Source organism: Clarias gariepinus, chromosome 5 (assembly GCF_024256425.1).
Source record: "Clarias gariepinus isolate MV-2021 ecotype Netherlands chromosome 5, CGAR_prim_01v2, whole genome shotgun sequence".
Lineage (NCBI taxonomy): Eukaryota > Metazoa > Chordata > Actinopteri > Siluriformes > Clariidae > Clarias > Clarias gariepinus.
The window spans coordinates 35,925,841-35,944,162 of NC_071104.1; the positions used below are offsets into that span (position 1 = coordinate 35,925,841).

General features: G+C 37.8%; 1 protein-coding gene and 1 long non-coding RNA gene across 2 annotated transcripts in view; both read right to left on the reverse strand.

Moving 5' to 3' along the window:
* Positions 1-14,675, reverse strand: part of LOC128523852 (protein lifeguard 3-like) — a 35,609-nt gene extending 20,934 nt beyond the window's left edge. The window contains exons 1-4 of the mRNA XM_053496001.1: positions 14,628-14,675; positions 14,461-14,511; positions 2,695-2,734; positions 2,490-2,527 (exon numbers count right to left, since the gene is read on the reverse strand). Of these exons, the coding sequence (XP_053351976.1) occupies positions 2,490-2,518 (29 nt within the window). The 5' untranslated portion in view covers positions 2,519-2,527; positions 2,695-2,734; positions 14,461-14,511; positions 14,628-14,675. The remainder of the gene's footprint in view (positions 1-2,489; positions 2,528-2,694; positions 2,735-14,460; positions 14,512-14,627) is intronic.
* An 87-nt stretch (positions 14,676-14,762) lies between these two features.
* Positions 14,763-16,425, reverse strand: LOC128523940 (uncharacterized). The gene is made up of 3 exons (XR_008360476.1): positions 16,355-16,425; positions 14,969-15,039; positions 14,763-14,827 (listed from the first exon to the last, which is right to left on the reverse strand). It is a non-coding gene; the product is annotated as an uncharacterized LOC128523940 (long non-coding RNA).
* Between the last annotated feature and the right edge of the window lie 1,897 nt (positions 16,426-18,322).

The window sequence follows — 18,322 nt, forward strand, 5'->3', positions numbered from 1 at the left end:
CCTTGATATAAGGGGAGTAAAATTAGCTGATTTAAGGCCAGATAGAGAACGAGTCACATTAATCCCCAAGTATTTAAACCCGGATGGACTAAGATGAAAGGGTAGATCGGACTGTTGAAGATGACATGCTGACGTATTAATGGGAAAACACTCAATTTTCCCCAAATTTAATTTATAACCAGAAAACGAGCTAAAATTCTCCAGAATACCTAAAACAGCAGGGATGGAGAGTGCAGTATCGATTATATATAACAACAAATCATCTGCATACAATGATAATTTATGTTCAATTCCATTACGAATGATTCCATTAAATACAGAGGAAGATCTCAATGTGATGGACAGAGGCTCAATGACGATGGCAAAGAGTAAAGGTGACAAAGGGCAACCTTGACGACATCCACGACCCAGAGCAAAATAATCAGAATAAACATCATTAGTATGAACACTGGCATTAGGGGACGAATAAAGAAGCAGAATCCAAGAAATAAATTTATCGCCAAATCCAAATTTCTTTAAAACTGCAAACAAGTACTCCCACTCCACCCTATCGAAAGCCATTTCAGCATCCAAAAAAATCACAAATTCGGTTTCACAAGTTCAGATAGATGCTTTGAGTAAATAACATTAAAGAGTGTACGAGTATTAAAAAACAATTGACGTCCCTTTATAAAGCCATTTTGCTCTTCAGATATAATACCAGAAAGCACATCCTCTAGGCGAGATGCAATTACTTTAGCCAACACCTTTGCATCGGCATTAAGCAGAGATAAAGGCCTGTAGGAACCACAGGCGGTTGGATTTTTGTCATTTTTGAGAAGGAGTGCTATAGTGGCTTGTGTGAAAGTTGGTGGTAATGAACCCCTTTCCAAGGATTCATTAAACACAGATAAAAGCAATGGTGCCAGTTTACCAATAAATGTTTTATAAAATTCAATTGGAAACCCATCAGGGCCTAGGGCTTTATTAGACTGCATAGCTGTAACAGCATTTGATACTCCTTCAACGGAAAATGGGGAGTCCAATTGCCCGGCAATATTAGTATCACTAACAGGGTTTGAAAGATTATGAAGAAATTCGTTCATTTTAGCTTTGTCCGTAGGAAATTCTGACTTACATAACGAAGCGTAAAACGCTTTAAAGGTAGAATTAATTTCCAAGGGATCTGTGGTAATCGTGTCATAAGTGTTTTTAATACTAGGTATTAAACGCGAAGTGGCTTGTCGTCGTAGCTGATATGCCAACAAGCGACTTGCGTTGTCGCCATATTCATAATATGAGCCACGACTGCGTAGTAACAAGCCCTCTGCCTCTTTAGTTGACATTAGATTAAATTCTGCTTGCAAATCAAGACGCTGCTTCAGTAATTCTGGAGAAGGGTTGAGTGCATAACTTTGATCAAGGTTACTAATCGCAGATGTAAGTTCTTTAAGCCTGGCATTAATCTTTTTATTAGCAAAAACAGAATAAGAAATAATTTGACCTCTCATTTAGCATTTAAGTGTCTCCCATAGCAGAGAATATGAGACTGAATGAAGGACAAGAACACCTCATTAGAACTTGAAATGAATTCACAAAATTCCTTATCTGCCAGAAGAAGAGAGTTAAATCTCCAAAGTGGTGGGCTAAGTTTATAGGTAGAAAGTTGAATATCCATGAATGATCAGATATTACAATAGCAGAATAGTCAGAAGTATTAACACACGAATTAAGAGTTCTGTCAATAAAAAAGTAATCAATCCTGGAATAAGAATGGTGCACCTGGGAGAAAAAAGAACGTGACGTAACCTTATCAAAGAACTTAATAAAATATGAAAATAAATATTCCCAAATATTTAATATAGGCTATAGGGAATTGCACGCAACATACATGGATTTTTAACTTAATTTTGTTTTTAATGACCTGCCCCAACCCACCCCGCAAATAAAGTGACAATTTCTTTACCCACCCCAACCCGACCTACGGGTTACCTGCAGGGTCCGCGGGTTACCAGACGGCCCGCGCATCACTACTTGATGAGTAGATAAATATGACTGTAAACAGTGAGTCTGTTATGAAGGAGAGCTACAACTGAGGATGAGGATTGAGGGACCATCTAGTACTTGAGAGTACAGTCAGGAAACTGAGCACAGGATGCAGTAATATTAAGTGCAGCAACAAAATGCATTATATTTTATAATTTATACTATTTCCCTTTAGGATTAATAAAGTTATCTATCTATCTATCTATCTATCTATCTATCTATCTATCTATCTATCTATCTATCTATTCACTATACATTAAGCGTGATTGTTAAATCTATAAAATGCTTATGAAATAAATCACAAGAGACAGAATTACTTTCAATTTAGACTGAATGCACTCAGGAACACAATCAGAGGTGAGGGTATGGTCTAATGTTTAAAAATGATAACAGAATTCAGGTGAGAATATAATGTGTATGTGTGTGTGTGTGCGTGCGTGCGTGTGTGTGTTTGTGTGTCTAACCTTGAGGTTAATCCTGTCAAGAAGGACATGGCGAGCGTCTGTGGGAGAGTAAAACAGATTTAGCCTGGCACATTTCTACACCTGCACATTTCTACCAGAGAATAGAAGAAGAATGCAGACATCTGTGTAAAAAAATATTTTATCTAAAACATTCAGACATTCTGGCGTCTTACAACCTAAACTTTAGTATCACTTAAACACTTACCAATGTGAACAGAAAGATCAAATTCCAAGGAAACTGTCTCCTGTAACAGAAAGAGAAATACAGTACACATTTCTATATAAGGTTAAATACCATCAACCCTTAAAAGAGAGATGCAGGAAAGTTTTGACCCCCCATTAGCTCCAATAACATGACTTAAACTCTGTGTCTCGGGCGTAAATGTGGAGGACTGTGGGCAACTACAAGACATAGTACTATAAAACGTTTGCACCTGCCACATGGGTGTATGGCGTGTGCATGTGGTGTGTGCGTGTGTGCGTGAGATTTGCAGTAAAGCATGATGGTGGCAGCATCATGCTTGGGACTGTTTTTCTTCAGCTGGAACTGGCACCTTAGTCAAGGTGGAGTGATGATGAACAGTTCCACATACCGTGGAACCTTGGATTGGAACCTTGAATCTTTTTAAAATTTTGACTTGATAAATGAGCAAGTCTTGATATACAAGTACCAAGTATCATCTAGTACCATGTAGCAAGCATGCGCTTTTTATTTTGACGGCAATTGTCACATGATCACAACTGAGCCAAGGGTTCTTCTTGTCCTATAGAAATTGTGTCTGTTCCCAGAATAGTAAGAAAAAAGAATAAATTTGTTAAATTTGCCCGAAACCAGAAAAAGGCCAAATAAGTAATCAAAATCTACCTCTAAAATTTGGACTTCTCAACATTAGATCCCTTGCGCCTAAAGCACTTATTGTTAATGAAATGATCTCGGATTATTGCCCTGATGCACTCTGCCTCACTGAAACCTGACTTAAACCAAATAAATATATATTGGTCTAAATGAGTCTACTCCGTCAGGATATTTTTATAAGCACGAGCCCCGTCTAACTGGTCGTGGTGGTGGTGTCGCCACTATCTACAATGATGTACTCACTGTTACTCAGAAAATAAGGCCCAGGTTTAACTCATTTGAAGTGCTCATCATTAATATTGCACTCAGTAAAATACATAATAAACCCGCGCTATATTTTACTCTGGCCACCGTGTACAGACCCCTGGGGTCATATGTCGATTTTCTTAAAGAATTTGGACATCTGCTATCAGACCTACTGGTTAACTCTGACAAAGTAGGAGACTTTAAAATTCATGTAGATGATGCTAATGACGCTTTAGCACTCGCATTTATGGATTTACTAAATTCCTTCGGGGTTAAACAAAATATAAATGGAGCAACTCACCGCTTTAATCATACGCTAGATTATATCCCATGGTATAGATGTCTCTAATATAGAGATCTTACCTCAAAGTGATGATATCACAGATCATCACCTCCTGATATATACTCTCCCCATAGAACAGATTAGCTTTGTCTCCCCACGTTATCAATTTGTTAGAAATATGAATCTGACTACTAAAGACAGATTCACAAGTAATCTGCCGGATCTGTCCCAAATTCTTATTAGACCCCTAAATGCAGACGATCTAGATGAGGTAACTAGCAGCATGGCCACTTTTTTTACCAGTACATTAGACACTGTTGCTCCCGTCAAATTAAAAAAAGTCAGAGATAAAACACTTGCACCATGGTACAACAGTCATACTCGCGCCCTAAAGAGAGCAACCCGTAACCTCGAGCGAAAATGGAGAAAAACTAAATTAGAAGTTTTTCGAATTGCATATAAAGGCAGTATGTGCAGCTATAGACAGGCCCTAAAAACTGCTAGGACCGAGCATCTTAGCCAACTGATAGCAAGAAACCAAAACAATCCCAGGTTCTTATTTAGTACAGTGGCTCGCCTAACAAAACCTAAGATGCCCGCAGAGAGTATCCCATCACAGTTTAGAAGTGAAGACTTTATGGACTTCTTTAATGAAAAAATCAATAGTATCAGGAAGAAAATAACGGAGGTTCAACTTCTAATAGTATCTCACGATCAAGTTCAGCCTATAGCTTCACATTTAGATTTTCAGTGCTTTACAGGTATAGGACAGGAAGAGCTGTATAAACTTATCACCTCAGCTAAATCAACAACATGCCTGTTAGACCCAATACCAGCCAGATTATTAAAAGAAGTGATGCATACGGTTGGAGAGCCACTTTTAAACATTAATAATTCTTCATTATGTCTAGGTCACGTCCCTAAACCTTACAAGTTGGCAGTTATTAAGCCGCTTCTTAAAAAATCTAATTTGGACGCGAATGAAATAACAAATTACAGACCGATTTTAAACCTTCCGTTCATATCAAAAATATTTTAAAAAGTAGTATCAGCTCAAATATGCACATTCTTGCAGGAAAACAACATCCTAGAAGAATTCCAGTCAGGTTTCAGGCCCCATCATAGTACAGAAACTGCACTAGTTAAGATTGCGAACGACTTGTTTTTAGCTTCGGACCAAGGCTGCATCTCAATACTAGTCCTACTTGATCTTAGTGCTGCATTCGACACCATAGATCATAATATTCTCATAGATCGCCTACAAAATCATATAGGTAATCAGGGGCAGGCATTAAAATGGTTTAGATCATACCTGTCTGATCGATACCATTTTTTAAGATCTAAATGGAGTACTGTTTGATATAATGCCAGTGAAATATGGGGTCCCACAAAGGTCAGTTTTAGGACCTCTGCTGTTCTCAATATACATGCTTCCCTTGGGAAACATCATTAGAAGGCATGGGACTAGTTTCCATTGTTATGCTGATGATACCCAATTATATATCTCAACCAAAAAAAAAAGAAATACCCGAGTTGTCTAGATTAACCTGGTGTGTCCAGGACATAAAAGATTGGATGACCAATAACTTTATTTTAATAAATTCAGATTAGACAGAGATATTACTCATCGACCCAAATACCAGTACACAACAGCTTTCACAATTCAGCCTGCGTTTAGAAGGATGTACTGTTACTACCAGTTCAACAGTAAAAGACCTGGGCGTGATATTAGACAGTAACTTGTCTTTTGAAAATCATATTTCCAATATCACAAAAACAGCCTTTTTCATCTTAGAAATATTGCCAAACTTAGGAGTATCCTATCCGTATCTGATGCAGAAAAGCTAGTTTATGCATTCATGACCTCCAGACTGGACTATTGTAATGCATTACTAGGTGGTTGTCCTGCATTCTCAATAAACAAGCTTCTGTTAGTCCAAAATGCAGCCGCCAGGGTTCTCACTAGATCCAGAAAATATGATCATATAACCCCAATATTATCATCCCTGCACTGGCTACCTGTTCAGTTTAGAATTAATTACAAAATAGTACTACTTACATACAAGGCTTTAAATGGTTTAGCTCCCACATACTGTACCTAACCAGTCTTCTGAAACGCTATAATCCACCACGTTCCTTAAGATCACAAAACTCCGGACTTCTGGTAATTCCCAGAATTTTAAAATCTACAAAAGGGGGCAGGGCTTTTTCATATTTAGCTCCAAAACTTTGGAATAGCCTTCCAGACAGTGTTCGGGGAGCAGACACGGTTTCCCAATTCAAAAGTAGACTCAAGACGCATCTCTTTGATCTGGCATACGCGTAACTCATCCCATAACCTCATACTCCAGTACACCTATCCTGAATGGGAACTACGCTAATTCTCTATCTTTTCTGTATTTTTCTACCCATCCCAAGGCATCTGGAGATTGTGCCAGCTTTAGTAGACAAAGGCCAACCCTGCGAGGTTTCTGAGGCATCCAGAGAAGGACCAGCTCCAGTTGGATTCTGCTTTATGATGGCTGGAGCTACACATCCTGCTCCTGTGCTTCCAGTGACCCAGACCCCATCTGACCATTGTTAAAAGAGCTATATAAATAAAATTGAATTGAAATTAAATTGAATTTCTCTTGCGCTGCAAAAATATGGGTAACAGAAACACTGCTCAGTTACGATTATTTTTAAAGGTAATGTGCAGGCTAATATGTTTTATTTTTACTTTAGAGCAGTGATTCTGTTAATGTGTGCGCGCACTCAAGTGTCATTAGAGATGTTCCTTGTTAAAGAATTTTTGTGATAGAGCACTGTTTCTGTTAGTGTCAGCGGGCAAAATAAATCAGTCGTATTTTAAAGTCATTCGTGAAATGACCACCAGGTGGGGTAAACCAAAGTTTTATTCTCTGCAGTTTAAATACAATTAGAGATTAAATAATAAAAAAGTCATAACAATATGTTGTATTAAAGAAAAACTACAGTGATTTCCACATCCTAGTACTTTGTACAATAAACATAAAAATCAGGACCAGAGCTTTTGACATTTACTGTACAATAATGAGTAAAAACTAAAAAAAAAACTTAATTAAATGTTGTTTAGACAGACGATCAAGTTTACTAGCTAACAGTTTTATTTGTACAAAAAATTAACTGTTATATTCAGCATAGCTTTGTTTATTGTTATTATGTTAAAAAAATCCACATTTTAAGACATATATTGGGTTGTATGGAGTGATATCCTGGACAATATTTAAAAGGAATTGCAAATTGCATTTGCAATTATGTTTCCCATATGTGGACGCACAAACTGTGACATAATTCAAATGCAATTGCAAACTTTGCATTACCATTTGCTGTTTCGCCTTCGTGAATGCACACTGTCTGGCAAATTTCGAATAAAAAAAGAAAAGTCCATTTGCATTTGTATTCCCCATGTCTTACAAGTCATTAGCCTGTCATATATAAATAGCAAAATCAATAACCACGTTTGCTTCTTTATTTTCTCTGCATCGCGCGTCAAGCCGGCCAAAATTCAAACGCAATCGCTAAACCATTTGCAAATGCATTTCCAACACGTTACATAGAGACCAGCGTCAGGGGCGGGTCTATACTGTTGGGCCGGATTGTGTGGGGATTGACGTCAATTGTCGCCAACCAAGAGGGGGAAGCAGCACAAACACACACACATTAAAAGACGAGAGAGAGAGAGAGAGAGGGTGTTTCTGTCTCGCGTGCACACACTGCTTTGCACAGAAACTCTGCTCTGTCACGATTCTTTTCAAAGGTAAAGTGCAGGTTCATTTGTTTGTTTTACTTTACACCAGTGATTTTGTTAGTTAGTGCTCACACGAGTCATTAGCGATGTTCCTTGCTAATTTTTCCGCCGAAACAGTCTTTCCGTTAATTTCTGTGTGTGTGTGTGTATGTGTGTGTGTATGCCTGCGCGCACAAATGGAAACACTTATCTGTCTGGATTTATTTTTACTTTTTTTAAAGGTACAGTTCATTTTTGCTTTATATTTTGTATTAATTATTTTTATGTTTTTATTTTTGGGGGCCTCGGAACAAATTATTTGAGTTTCCATTATTTCTTATGGGAAAATTAAATTTGGTTTATAAGTGTTTTGGAATACGAACCCACTTCCAGAATGAATTATGCTCTTAATCCAAGGTTCCACTGTACATCAATAAAGCAATAGAAGGTCTCATTACAGGTTAAAGATACATTTTTTTTTTCTTTCTCGCCTTTACTTGCCCCCTCCTACCCCCTCCTCCTCTCGGCTGTCCACACACATACAGATGCACACTTTTTGCCCTACACAAAAACTCTGCTCTGTCGCGATTCATTTCAAAGGTAAAGTGCAGGTTCATTTGTTTTGTTTTGGTTTTACTTTACAGCCGTCATTTCGTTAGTATGCACTCATTAGCATTGCAGTCATTGGTGTCATTAGCGATGTTCCTTGCTTTTTTTCTGATAAAACAGTCCTTCCGTTAACCAGATGAGAAAAACCAGCTTACTAAATTTGAGCAATGTGTGCAGGACATAAAAGATTGGATGCTAAGTAACTTCCTTTTGCTTAATCCTTATAAAACAGAAGTTCTACTCATAGAACCACAAGCAGCTAGAAGTAAGCTTTCTGATCACACTGTGATTTTAAATGGCTTTTCTGTTCCATCAAGTGCAACAGTAAAAGACCTCGGTGTGATTATAGATTCAAGCCTTTCATTTGAAGCACATATAGATAATATTACCAGGATAAGAAATATATTGTCACCAAATAATGCAGAAAAACTAGTTCATGCTTTTATCACGTCTAGGTTGGATTATTGTAGCGCCTTACTGTCTGGTTGTTCAACTAGGTGCTTAAACAAACTCTAATTAGTCCACAATGCAGCAGCAAGAGTCCTCACTCGAACCAGAAGATATGAGCACATCACCCCTATCTTATCCACATTGCATTGGCTTCCTGTGAAATTTTGCATCGATTTTAAAATACTACTCTTGACGTATAAAGCATTAAATGGTCTCGCGCCGCAGTATCTGAGTGAACTGCTAGTGTCTTACAATCCGCCACGCCTACTTCGATCAAAGGATGCAGGCTGCTGGTCAGTACCGCGTATTATAAAAACTACAGCAGGGGGCAGAGCTTTTTCTTACAAAGCCCCAAAGTTATGGAATAGTCTTCCAAATAGTGTTCGGGACTCAGACACAGTCTCAGTGTTTAAGTCCAGGCTAAAAACCTATTTATTTAGCCAAGCATTTTTATAAATAGATCAGCCTTAGGTAAATGAGCAGATCTGGGGGACTCATGGATGTAAAGTATTATGGTGAACTGGTATGTTTAGATGCTGTCTTCCCCACTCTCATTGATCACTCAGGTTTGTTGACGGTGAGGTGATTGGTTGCTTTACATCTCTGGAAGCCCTCATGTCTGTGTTCCTTCTGGCTCTCCCTTTTTAGTTATGCTGTCATAGTTAGTCCTGCCGGAGTCCCTACTTTCACTCTGCACCAAATATACATTCACCTTATACATTGTTCGACTGTGACCATACCTAACTGTTATTTCTCCATCTCTTTTGCTCTCTCATTTTCTGCTCTATCCTCTCTCTCTCTCCGTCTCTCCTTTTTCCTCTACCTATCTCTCTGTCGAGCTATACATGTCGCTTCTGAGCTGCCAGTAATCCAGACCTCCTCTGCCCGTTGGACCTGTCTAACTCATCCTGGAGTCCTGCTTCTGGTTGGAGATCTCATCACATGGATGCCCCGTGTGGTCTGCCTGGAATGCGCGTGGTGACTGGGGTTGGTTCCACTTTTCCATGAAGGTGGTCCTGTCCTCGAATGATGCAGACAGCTGTTCTCTGAGGACCTGTGACTTCAGTCGCTCAATAGTTCAGGACTGGAATTTCTCACAGTCTACCTGAGCCTTTAACTTCCAGTCTCGCATATTATTATGCACATCAATTCCCTGCTATCTGTTTTCACCCAGATGAGGATAGGTTCCCTGTTGAGTCTGGTTCCTCTCAAGGTTTCTTCCTATCACCATCTCAGGGAGTTTTTCCTTGCCACTGTCGCCGTCGTCCTAGGCTTGCTCATTAGGGACAATCATATAATTTTGATTCATACACATTCACATTTCATACAAACTTAATTCTTTTGATTGTGTAAAGCTGCTTTGTGATGATGTAAATCGTTAAAAGCGCTATACAAATAAAATTGAATCGAATTGAAATGCACCCCTTCCCACTTTAAGACCCTCTTGTGACCTGAGGCTCTTCTGAAGACCTGCATTGATTCAGACCTCTTCTTAAATTTGTGTAAATTTCATCTTCTGGATACTAAAGTTGACATTGTTACCGTTTTTAATCCCTGGAATGAAAGAAATTGAGATTTTCCTTATGATAGACTGCCTATAATTCACTTTTCGAATTACGGATTACATCGTCTAAAATGAGACGTCTAAAATTGTTTTCCATTAGTTTATATAAAAAGCAGACATTTCGCTTTCTATAAGTGTATATTTTTCACGTCTGTGAGGCGAGTATACAAGGAGTTTGGATTCATTTTCTGACGCGCTCAAGTTCACCAAAAACAATACAGAATAGTGCACCTGGTTTTCTTTGATTATTTCACAAAATCATAAAGTTGTTGCGTGCATTTAAATAAAAGTAGAGTCTTATAAAGGCTATGTAGCTTATATAGTTTTACTATACCATTTTCGAATATTAATCTGGCAATAACTTTTTCTGATGCACATGGTATAATCTAAAGGCTAGATATAAAGGTATACATTTACTTTGCTTAAATTTGCAAATAAGAAACTCCTATATTTAATTTAAATTCTAAATCTGTAATTTTAGTACTGTGATTTGTAAATTAGTTTAATGTTTCACTTGTATTTCATAAGGTTTTGTCAGTAGTGGTACAGCGCAATGGGGGGCATTATTTATTAAAGAATTATGATGATCATAACAGCCTATTGCATTACATTCTTATAATAACGCAAAAACACAAGCAGGGATGAATGACATCAACATTTGCGGACACAGTAGAACTGTCAGGCGTGGAACTGAAGAAGGGTAAACCCAATAGCAGACTAATAGTGTTTATTGCTTTATTGAAAAGCACAAGGGAGTTTCAACATATAGAAGAGATAGGAGATGGGGAGAATAAGGTGCTTGTGAGAGAACAGGATGAATGGGGAATCTCCTGTGACGCGAAAGGAGGCGGGTCGATGACGTAGGGGGGAAAACCCCACAGTCCAGAAGTCGAAGGTGAACCGGGAGTCTTTTGTGATGCGTGGGTGGAGGATGAGAATTTGTGTGTGTAACTGCAGTGTTTGGTGCTTTAGGAGCTTGTGTCTGGCAGAAAGTGAATCCCCGCTCGTGTTGATAAAACTCATACACATAGACGAATCCGAAGCGAGCAAATCCGGAGGGCGAAGCACGAAAGCGAAATCCAAAACATGCACGGTCGAAAACACAAATCCAGGACACTAGGAAATTTCACAAATGAACAAGACAAGAGGCACGCAGTAAGATACATCGGCAAGGTGAGGAGCTCTCTGCATTAATTTTAAAGTCCCTGGCTGATTGCCAAATTGGTAACAGGTGTGCTCTTGCCAATGGCGCAGAGTATTAGCAGGAGTTATGACTTAGATGTGCTGGGTTGATCAGACTAGCTCGTGACAAGAACGTTGTGACAATGTTTAAATTTTATGGTAATTTAGTTTTATTTATTTCAGTTAATAAATCTACTACAAATTTAAAGAACACAAAATATAAGATGACACAACACCCTACACCCGTAGCTTTTCTAATTGGAACATGATAAAATCTAAAGGCTCACTGTGTTGACGTTTATTTTGCTTAAATTTGATGGTAAAAAAAAAAATTTGAATTTGAATTTTACATGTGTACGGTAATTTAAGTACAGTGAATATGAATTCATTTAACTACAATGTTTTACTATATTTTTTTCCGCTACTACGTGCAGCTCTAAACGAGCTGCAGCTTAATAATCCTGGAGAGAATGAACTGATGCCTGAGGCGTCCTTCTATAGTTATATAGCGCCACTCAGTTGTAAAAGCCACAAACCCAAATGCTGTCGCCGTGAGGCGCGGCGGTGAAACCAACATTCCAATTGAGTACCTACTGTAGGTTGTGAGTTTTTAGATGTGAAGCAACATAGCTACACTGGTAATTTAGAATAATCAAAATTTTTATGTGATATCACAGCAAGCTGCTGCAAGTTTTTTTTTTTTTATATGTAGTATTGCATCAGACTTTTGATTGTTTTACAGCTCAAATTGTTACCCTCAAAAATGTTTGTTTTATGTTTTAAATATATGTCTCTTCCTGTTTATGTTTAAGTTTTTTTGGTTGTGTAAGGCCAAGGTTTCACTCGTTTAGACGTTTTAAGACCAAAAGGGCATTAAAGTTCCACAAGCATTGCAAAGTCTCACAAGCGGGAGCAGTTTTTTTTTCAAAAGCCGAGATTTTGTTAAATGTTAAATGTTTCTTATACCTTTTGTTACAAACCCTCAAATGTGTAGGAGACTTGTGAGGATAAAGAGTAAAGAAAGCAGTTTAAACTTAATTTAATTGGTGCATGTTAAAGCCTGATGAAGAAATAAATATTTAAATTGTTTGTATGTTTTCTGTGCTTTTTTTTTGTAGATTACTAAAGTTTTGGTAATGTCATGCTTCTTAGTCATCTAAAATAAATGTAATAAAAACTCCACGTTAGATATTAATTAAAATACCCAAACCATACATAAATAAGACATAAACTAGTTGATGTAACAAGTCAGAATTTTGTTGAATTGAAGTGCTTTACCGACATTGTTAATAAGAATACATTTGATTAGACTTACACAATACAATCATTTTGATTCATTTATTTGCAAAGAAGTTACACTGACATATTAAACCATGTTTAATCTACAAATATATACAGTGGAACCTTGGATTACGAGCATAATTCATTCCGGAAGCAGGCTTGTATTCCAAAACACTCGTAAACCAAATAAACATTTCCCATAAGAAATAATATAAATTCAAATTATTCAATCCACAGCCCCCAAAAAATAGATACATAAAAATAATTAATACAAAATATAAAGTAAAAATAAAACAAATTAACCTGCACTTTACCCTTTAAAAAAAGTTTAAATAAATCCCAACAGATAAGTGTTTCCGTGTTTGCACGCAGGCGCTGTGTGTGTGTGTGTGTGTGTGCTCGTGTATGTGTGTGAAGCTAACGTGAGAGGAGACTCTTACTTTTAGCCCCTCCTGTCTCCTCCCCCTTCTCATCTTACACAGTTAACCTGGCTCCTTACACACACACATACGCAGATATTAATCGAAAGACTGTTTAGTCGGAAAAATTAGCAAGGAACATCGCTAATGACACTCGCATGAACGCATACTAACGGAATCACTTCTGTAAAGTAAAACACACACAAACAAACAAATGAACCTGCACTTTACCTTTAAAAAGAACCACGAGCAGAGTTTCTGTGTAGAGCAGAGTGACACCGTGCTGGTTCACACACACTCTCTCTCTCTCTTTCTCGCTTTTAGTGTGTGCGCATTTGTGTGTTTGTAAAGCACCCCCTCCTCTCCCCACACTAAAGGCGAGAGAGAGAGAGAGAGAGAGAGAGTGTGTGTGTGTGTGTGTGTGTGTGTGTGTGTGAACCCACACGGTGTCAAATTACGCCCGCGCACGCACGACGGGCTAAGAGAGAAAATGGATTTTTAACCTCTGTAATGAGACTTTCTTTTGCTTTACATGCACACACACGTGTTATAAGAAACAGTACACACATGTTCTACACACACATGTAGTCACAGTGTTATAGTAAACAGTACGTGTGCACGGATGTTGATTATACCAGTACAAGACGAGCACTAAGACCCAGCAGGGGAGACGATTACCCACAATTCCAAGCACAAGAGAGAGAAAAAACGTTGGCTCAGTTGTGATCATGTGACGCTTAGCGGCAAAACAAGAAGATACAAGATACATGATACTCAGTACTCGTAAACCAAGACTTCATTTTTTTAAAGTCAAAAATTATTAAAAATCTTTGCTTGTCTTGCAGAACACTTGCAAACCGTGTTACTCGCAATCCAAGGTTTCACTGTATTGTGTTTATATAACATATTGAAAGCAGTTCAAGTTTACTTGATTTAAGTGGATGCATAATGGGTGCTATGATTAAATTACGTTCATTCAACAATACATTTTTTTTGTGTACCCAGACAGGCTGAGTGCTATAATACAATCAAAAGGTGCTTTAACAAAGTATTAGTTTAAGGGTGTGCATATTTATGCAATCACAATATTTTAGTTTTTCATACCCCCCCCCCCGCCCCCCCGCCAAATAAGACGCTCATGTTTATCTTTATCAGTTTATATTGTCATTATCAGTTTAGTATATCATTTATATTTTGAGTTGTACAGATCATAGGTCACATTAAAGGTGGAAAAACTTCTGGAATGATTTATATTAGTCTAATTTTTTCGTTACAAAAACCTGCCATTTTAACAGGGGTGTGTAGACTTTTTATATTCACTGAGTAAACTCACCTTGCTTTATCACAAAACAGGATCAGGATGTATGTGAAAAAAAAAAACACGCTGCAGAGAAAAAAAAAAAACACTGTCACAAAATACAGAAATTTCATCATCAACAGCATCAGGACCTTTTTTTACTTTGTGTATGTGATCAATACAGATAAATAACCAGGACTCACAGGGATGGCAGAAAAAAAACAGTATTCTGGCTGACAAAAAGACGCACAGGATCTCTGAGGAAAATAAAGACATGTGTTGTCTGTGTAACAGCAATGACGTGTTGTGTTATCAGTCTGTTATTTAATGATACTTACATGAACATGAACACAGCTACGATGGACATCATGAATAATATCTGGGCCGACAAAATTAAAAAAACCTGCAACAAAAGATGACACACACACACACACACACACACACAGTGTTTCCTTTTGCTTGAACTTACACACTGCTTCTGTTACATCAAACATTTAATCCTCTTTAGTATTTATAGTCCAAACCTAACTTCAGAATGTCTCACCTTTCCCATAAACTCATATCTGACACTTTTATTTTCGCAGAATTCTTCTGGGTCACTGGGCTCTGTGACGTCTAAGACAAAAACAAATAGTGCAGTTGTTACCTTTAATTAATGTCTTTTTGTTGCTTTATCCTCCAGGGTCCAGGTTCGATTACCACCCTGGTTGCATGTTCTCCCTGTGCTTTCTGGGTTTCTTTTGAGGACTCCGGTTTCCTCCCACCGTTTAAATACATGCAGATTAGACTAACTGGCGTTCCCAAATTGCCTGTAGTGTGTGAATGAGTGTATCAGTGTGTGTACTGCATGTGTGTGTGCTCTGCGATGGATTGGCTCTCCTGGGATTTATTTGTCACATACACATACATACATACACAGTACGCTATGCAGTGAAATGCTTATACGACCGCCTGTGACCTTAAAAATGTAAAAACAATTAACAAGAAATAATTAATAAATAGCTGAAACTGAATATTAAAATAGCTAAAAAGAAAATAGAACAAAATATAAAAATGTAAAAAAAAAAAAAGTATATATAAGAAACATTAAAACCCTATCTGTACAAAAGACAAGATATCAAATTTAAACTGAAATAAAAGTAGGAATAAATGGGAATGTCCAGAAAGTGTATAAATGTGCATGTATGTGTGTATGTATGTATGTATGTATGTTCTCTGTTAATTAAAAGAATTACGCACACACTCACTTACTCACTTATCTGTACCGCTATAGCCTATATACAGCCCCCTTGACCCTGTATGTAGGATATAGGGGTACAGATGAGTGAGTATGTGAGTGTGTCCAACATTTTTTTTTATTATGAAAGTGATATGTTCAGTTTCATGAAGCACTGAGTCATTCCTAAAGAGTCGATTTATTAAAGAGGCGATATATTAAATTTCACTAAATTCACTGCATCATTAAAAATCTATTCGTACTGATGCACACAATTTTATGTCACACTGAATCATTTCTTAATGAATCAACCCATAGTAATATCTTCAGTTTTATTAGCAGTAACTCACCTAAATAATTGGTTCATAGTAACATAAGAACATAAGGTGCCGTAAAGGGGGTTAGTAAGGATGATTCAAGGGGGCTCAGAATTTCTAGCAGCGGCCCTTGTCATAAATTAAATTATATATAGTACTGAATAATTTCCTGAAGAATGGAGTGGTCTATAAGACATCATCTATATAAGGATGTTGAAGGAGTTCCTGATGGTTTGAATCATGAGATAAATCCTCACGATGATGGTGTGGGTGTGTGTGTGGTTTTGAGAAAGCGAGAAAGAGAGAGAGAGAGAGAGAGAGAGAGAGAATGTCCCTGTATCTGGGTAGGAGGGAGGCTTTCCTATGGAAATGTAAGTAGGAGTAACAGACGGTTTACCTGGTTCTGGTTCTCCTTCTCCATGCCTCACTGGAAAATAATTGCCCTCCTGAGGAGGCGCATTGTTTTGCTGCACCTGCTGCTGCTGAGGATAAGGATGATGCAGGGCCTCTTCATAACTCAGCAGGGGATCAGAATTAAACATGATAAGGAAGATGACGAGGATGAGAATGCTGTGAAGGTCAAAACATACGATTAGAAAGATGCTAATACACAGAGGGGCCCAAAAATGTATACACACGTCACCCTTTGTTATTGTAGTTGTTACTACAGCAATATGTAGTGGTTTAAAATCCTGTCTTACTCCTTACGCATATATTTATATGTATAAATATAATATATGTAAATACTGTACATATAAATAAATATATAAATATAACATATATCTATAATTTTTTATATATATTTAAATAGAAAAAAAGAAAAGGAAGAAAAACATTAAAGAAAAAAACATTATAAGGTGAGCAAAATGCATATCAAAATAATTGTACCAACACTGAGTAAAAATCATTCACCTTTAGTTTTTACTTTAGTTCAAAGAGATCAGATCAAAATAAATGCTTAGTTTAAAGATTCGTTTAACATGCTAATATTTCATTAGTGTTGACAGCTGTCACGTGACTAGGGCTCATTATAATAGTAATATCATATTTGATCATAATAAAGACGTAAAAGTATCTAATCAACCAATCACATGGCAGTTGCTTCAGTGCATTTAGGTGTGTGGTCCTGGTCAAGACAATCTCCTCAGAATGGGAAAGAAAGGTGATTTAAGCAATTTTGAGCGTGGCATGGTTGTTGGTGCCAGATGGGCCGGTCTGAGTATTTCACAATCTGCTCAGTTACTGGGATTTTCACGCACAACCATTGCTAGGGTTTACAAAGAATGGTGTGAAAAAGGTAAAAACATCCAGTATGCTTCAGTCCTGTGGGCGAAAATGTCTTGTTGATGCTAAAGGTCAGAGGAGAATGGGCCAACTGATTCAAGCTGATAGAAGAGCAACTTTAACTGAAATAACCACTCGTTACGGTGGTCACCGGGTACCACTCATCTCCACTACAAATAGGAAAAAGAGGCTACAATTTGCACGAGCTCACCAAAATTGGACAGTTGAAGACTGGAAAAATGTTGCCTGGTCTGATGAGTCTCGATTTCTGTTAAGACATTTAAATGGTAGAGTCAGAATTTGGCGTAAACACAATGAGAACATGGATCCATCATGCCTTGTTACCACTGTGCAGGCTGGTGGTGGTGGTGTAATGCTGTGGGGGATGTTTTCTTGGCACACTTTAGGCCCCTTAGTGCAAATTGGGCATCGTTTAAATGCCACAGGCTACCTGAGTATTGTTTCTGACCATGTCCATCCCTTTATGACCACCATGTACCCATCCTCTGATGGCTACTTCCAGCAGGATAATGCACCATGTCACAAAGCTTAAATCATTTCAAATTGGTTTCTTGAACATGACAATGAGTTCACTGTACTAAAATGGCCCCCACAGTCACCAGATCTCAACCCAATAGAGCATCTTTGGGATGTGGTGGAACGGGAGCTTCGTGCCCTGGATGTGCATCCCACAAATCTCCATCAACTGCAAGATGCTATCCTATCCATATGAGCCAACATTTCCAAAGAATGCCTTCAGCACCTTGTTGAATCAATGCCATGTACAATTAAGGCAGTTTTAAAGGCAAAAGGGGGTCAAACACCGTATTAGTATGGTGTTCCTAATAATCCTTTAGGTGAGTTTTTATAATTTGGGGTAACACCGTGTTTAGCGTTCACTATGTTATTTTAGCGCCACCTTCTGGTCTTTAGTTCCCTCATCTTCCTTTCAGTTTAAATTCTCTTTTCTAGTCCCGTTTGTTTCATTATTGCGTATGTTCACGTATGCGTATGTAGGAAGTTTTTTAAAAAAAACTTCCTACACATGTACACTACTGAGGGGAGTGAATCATTACTGCTT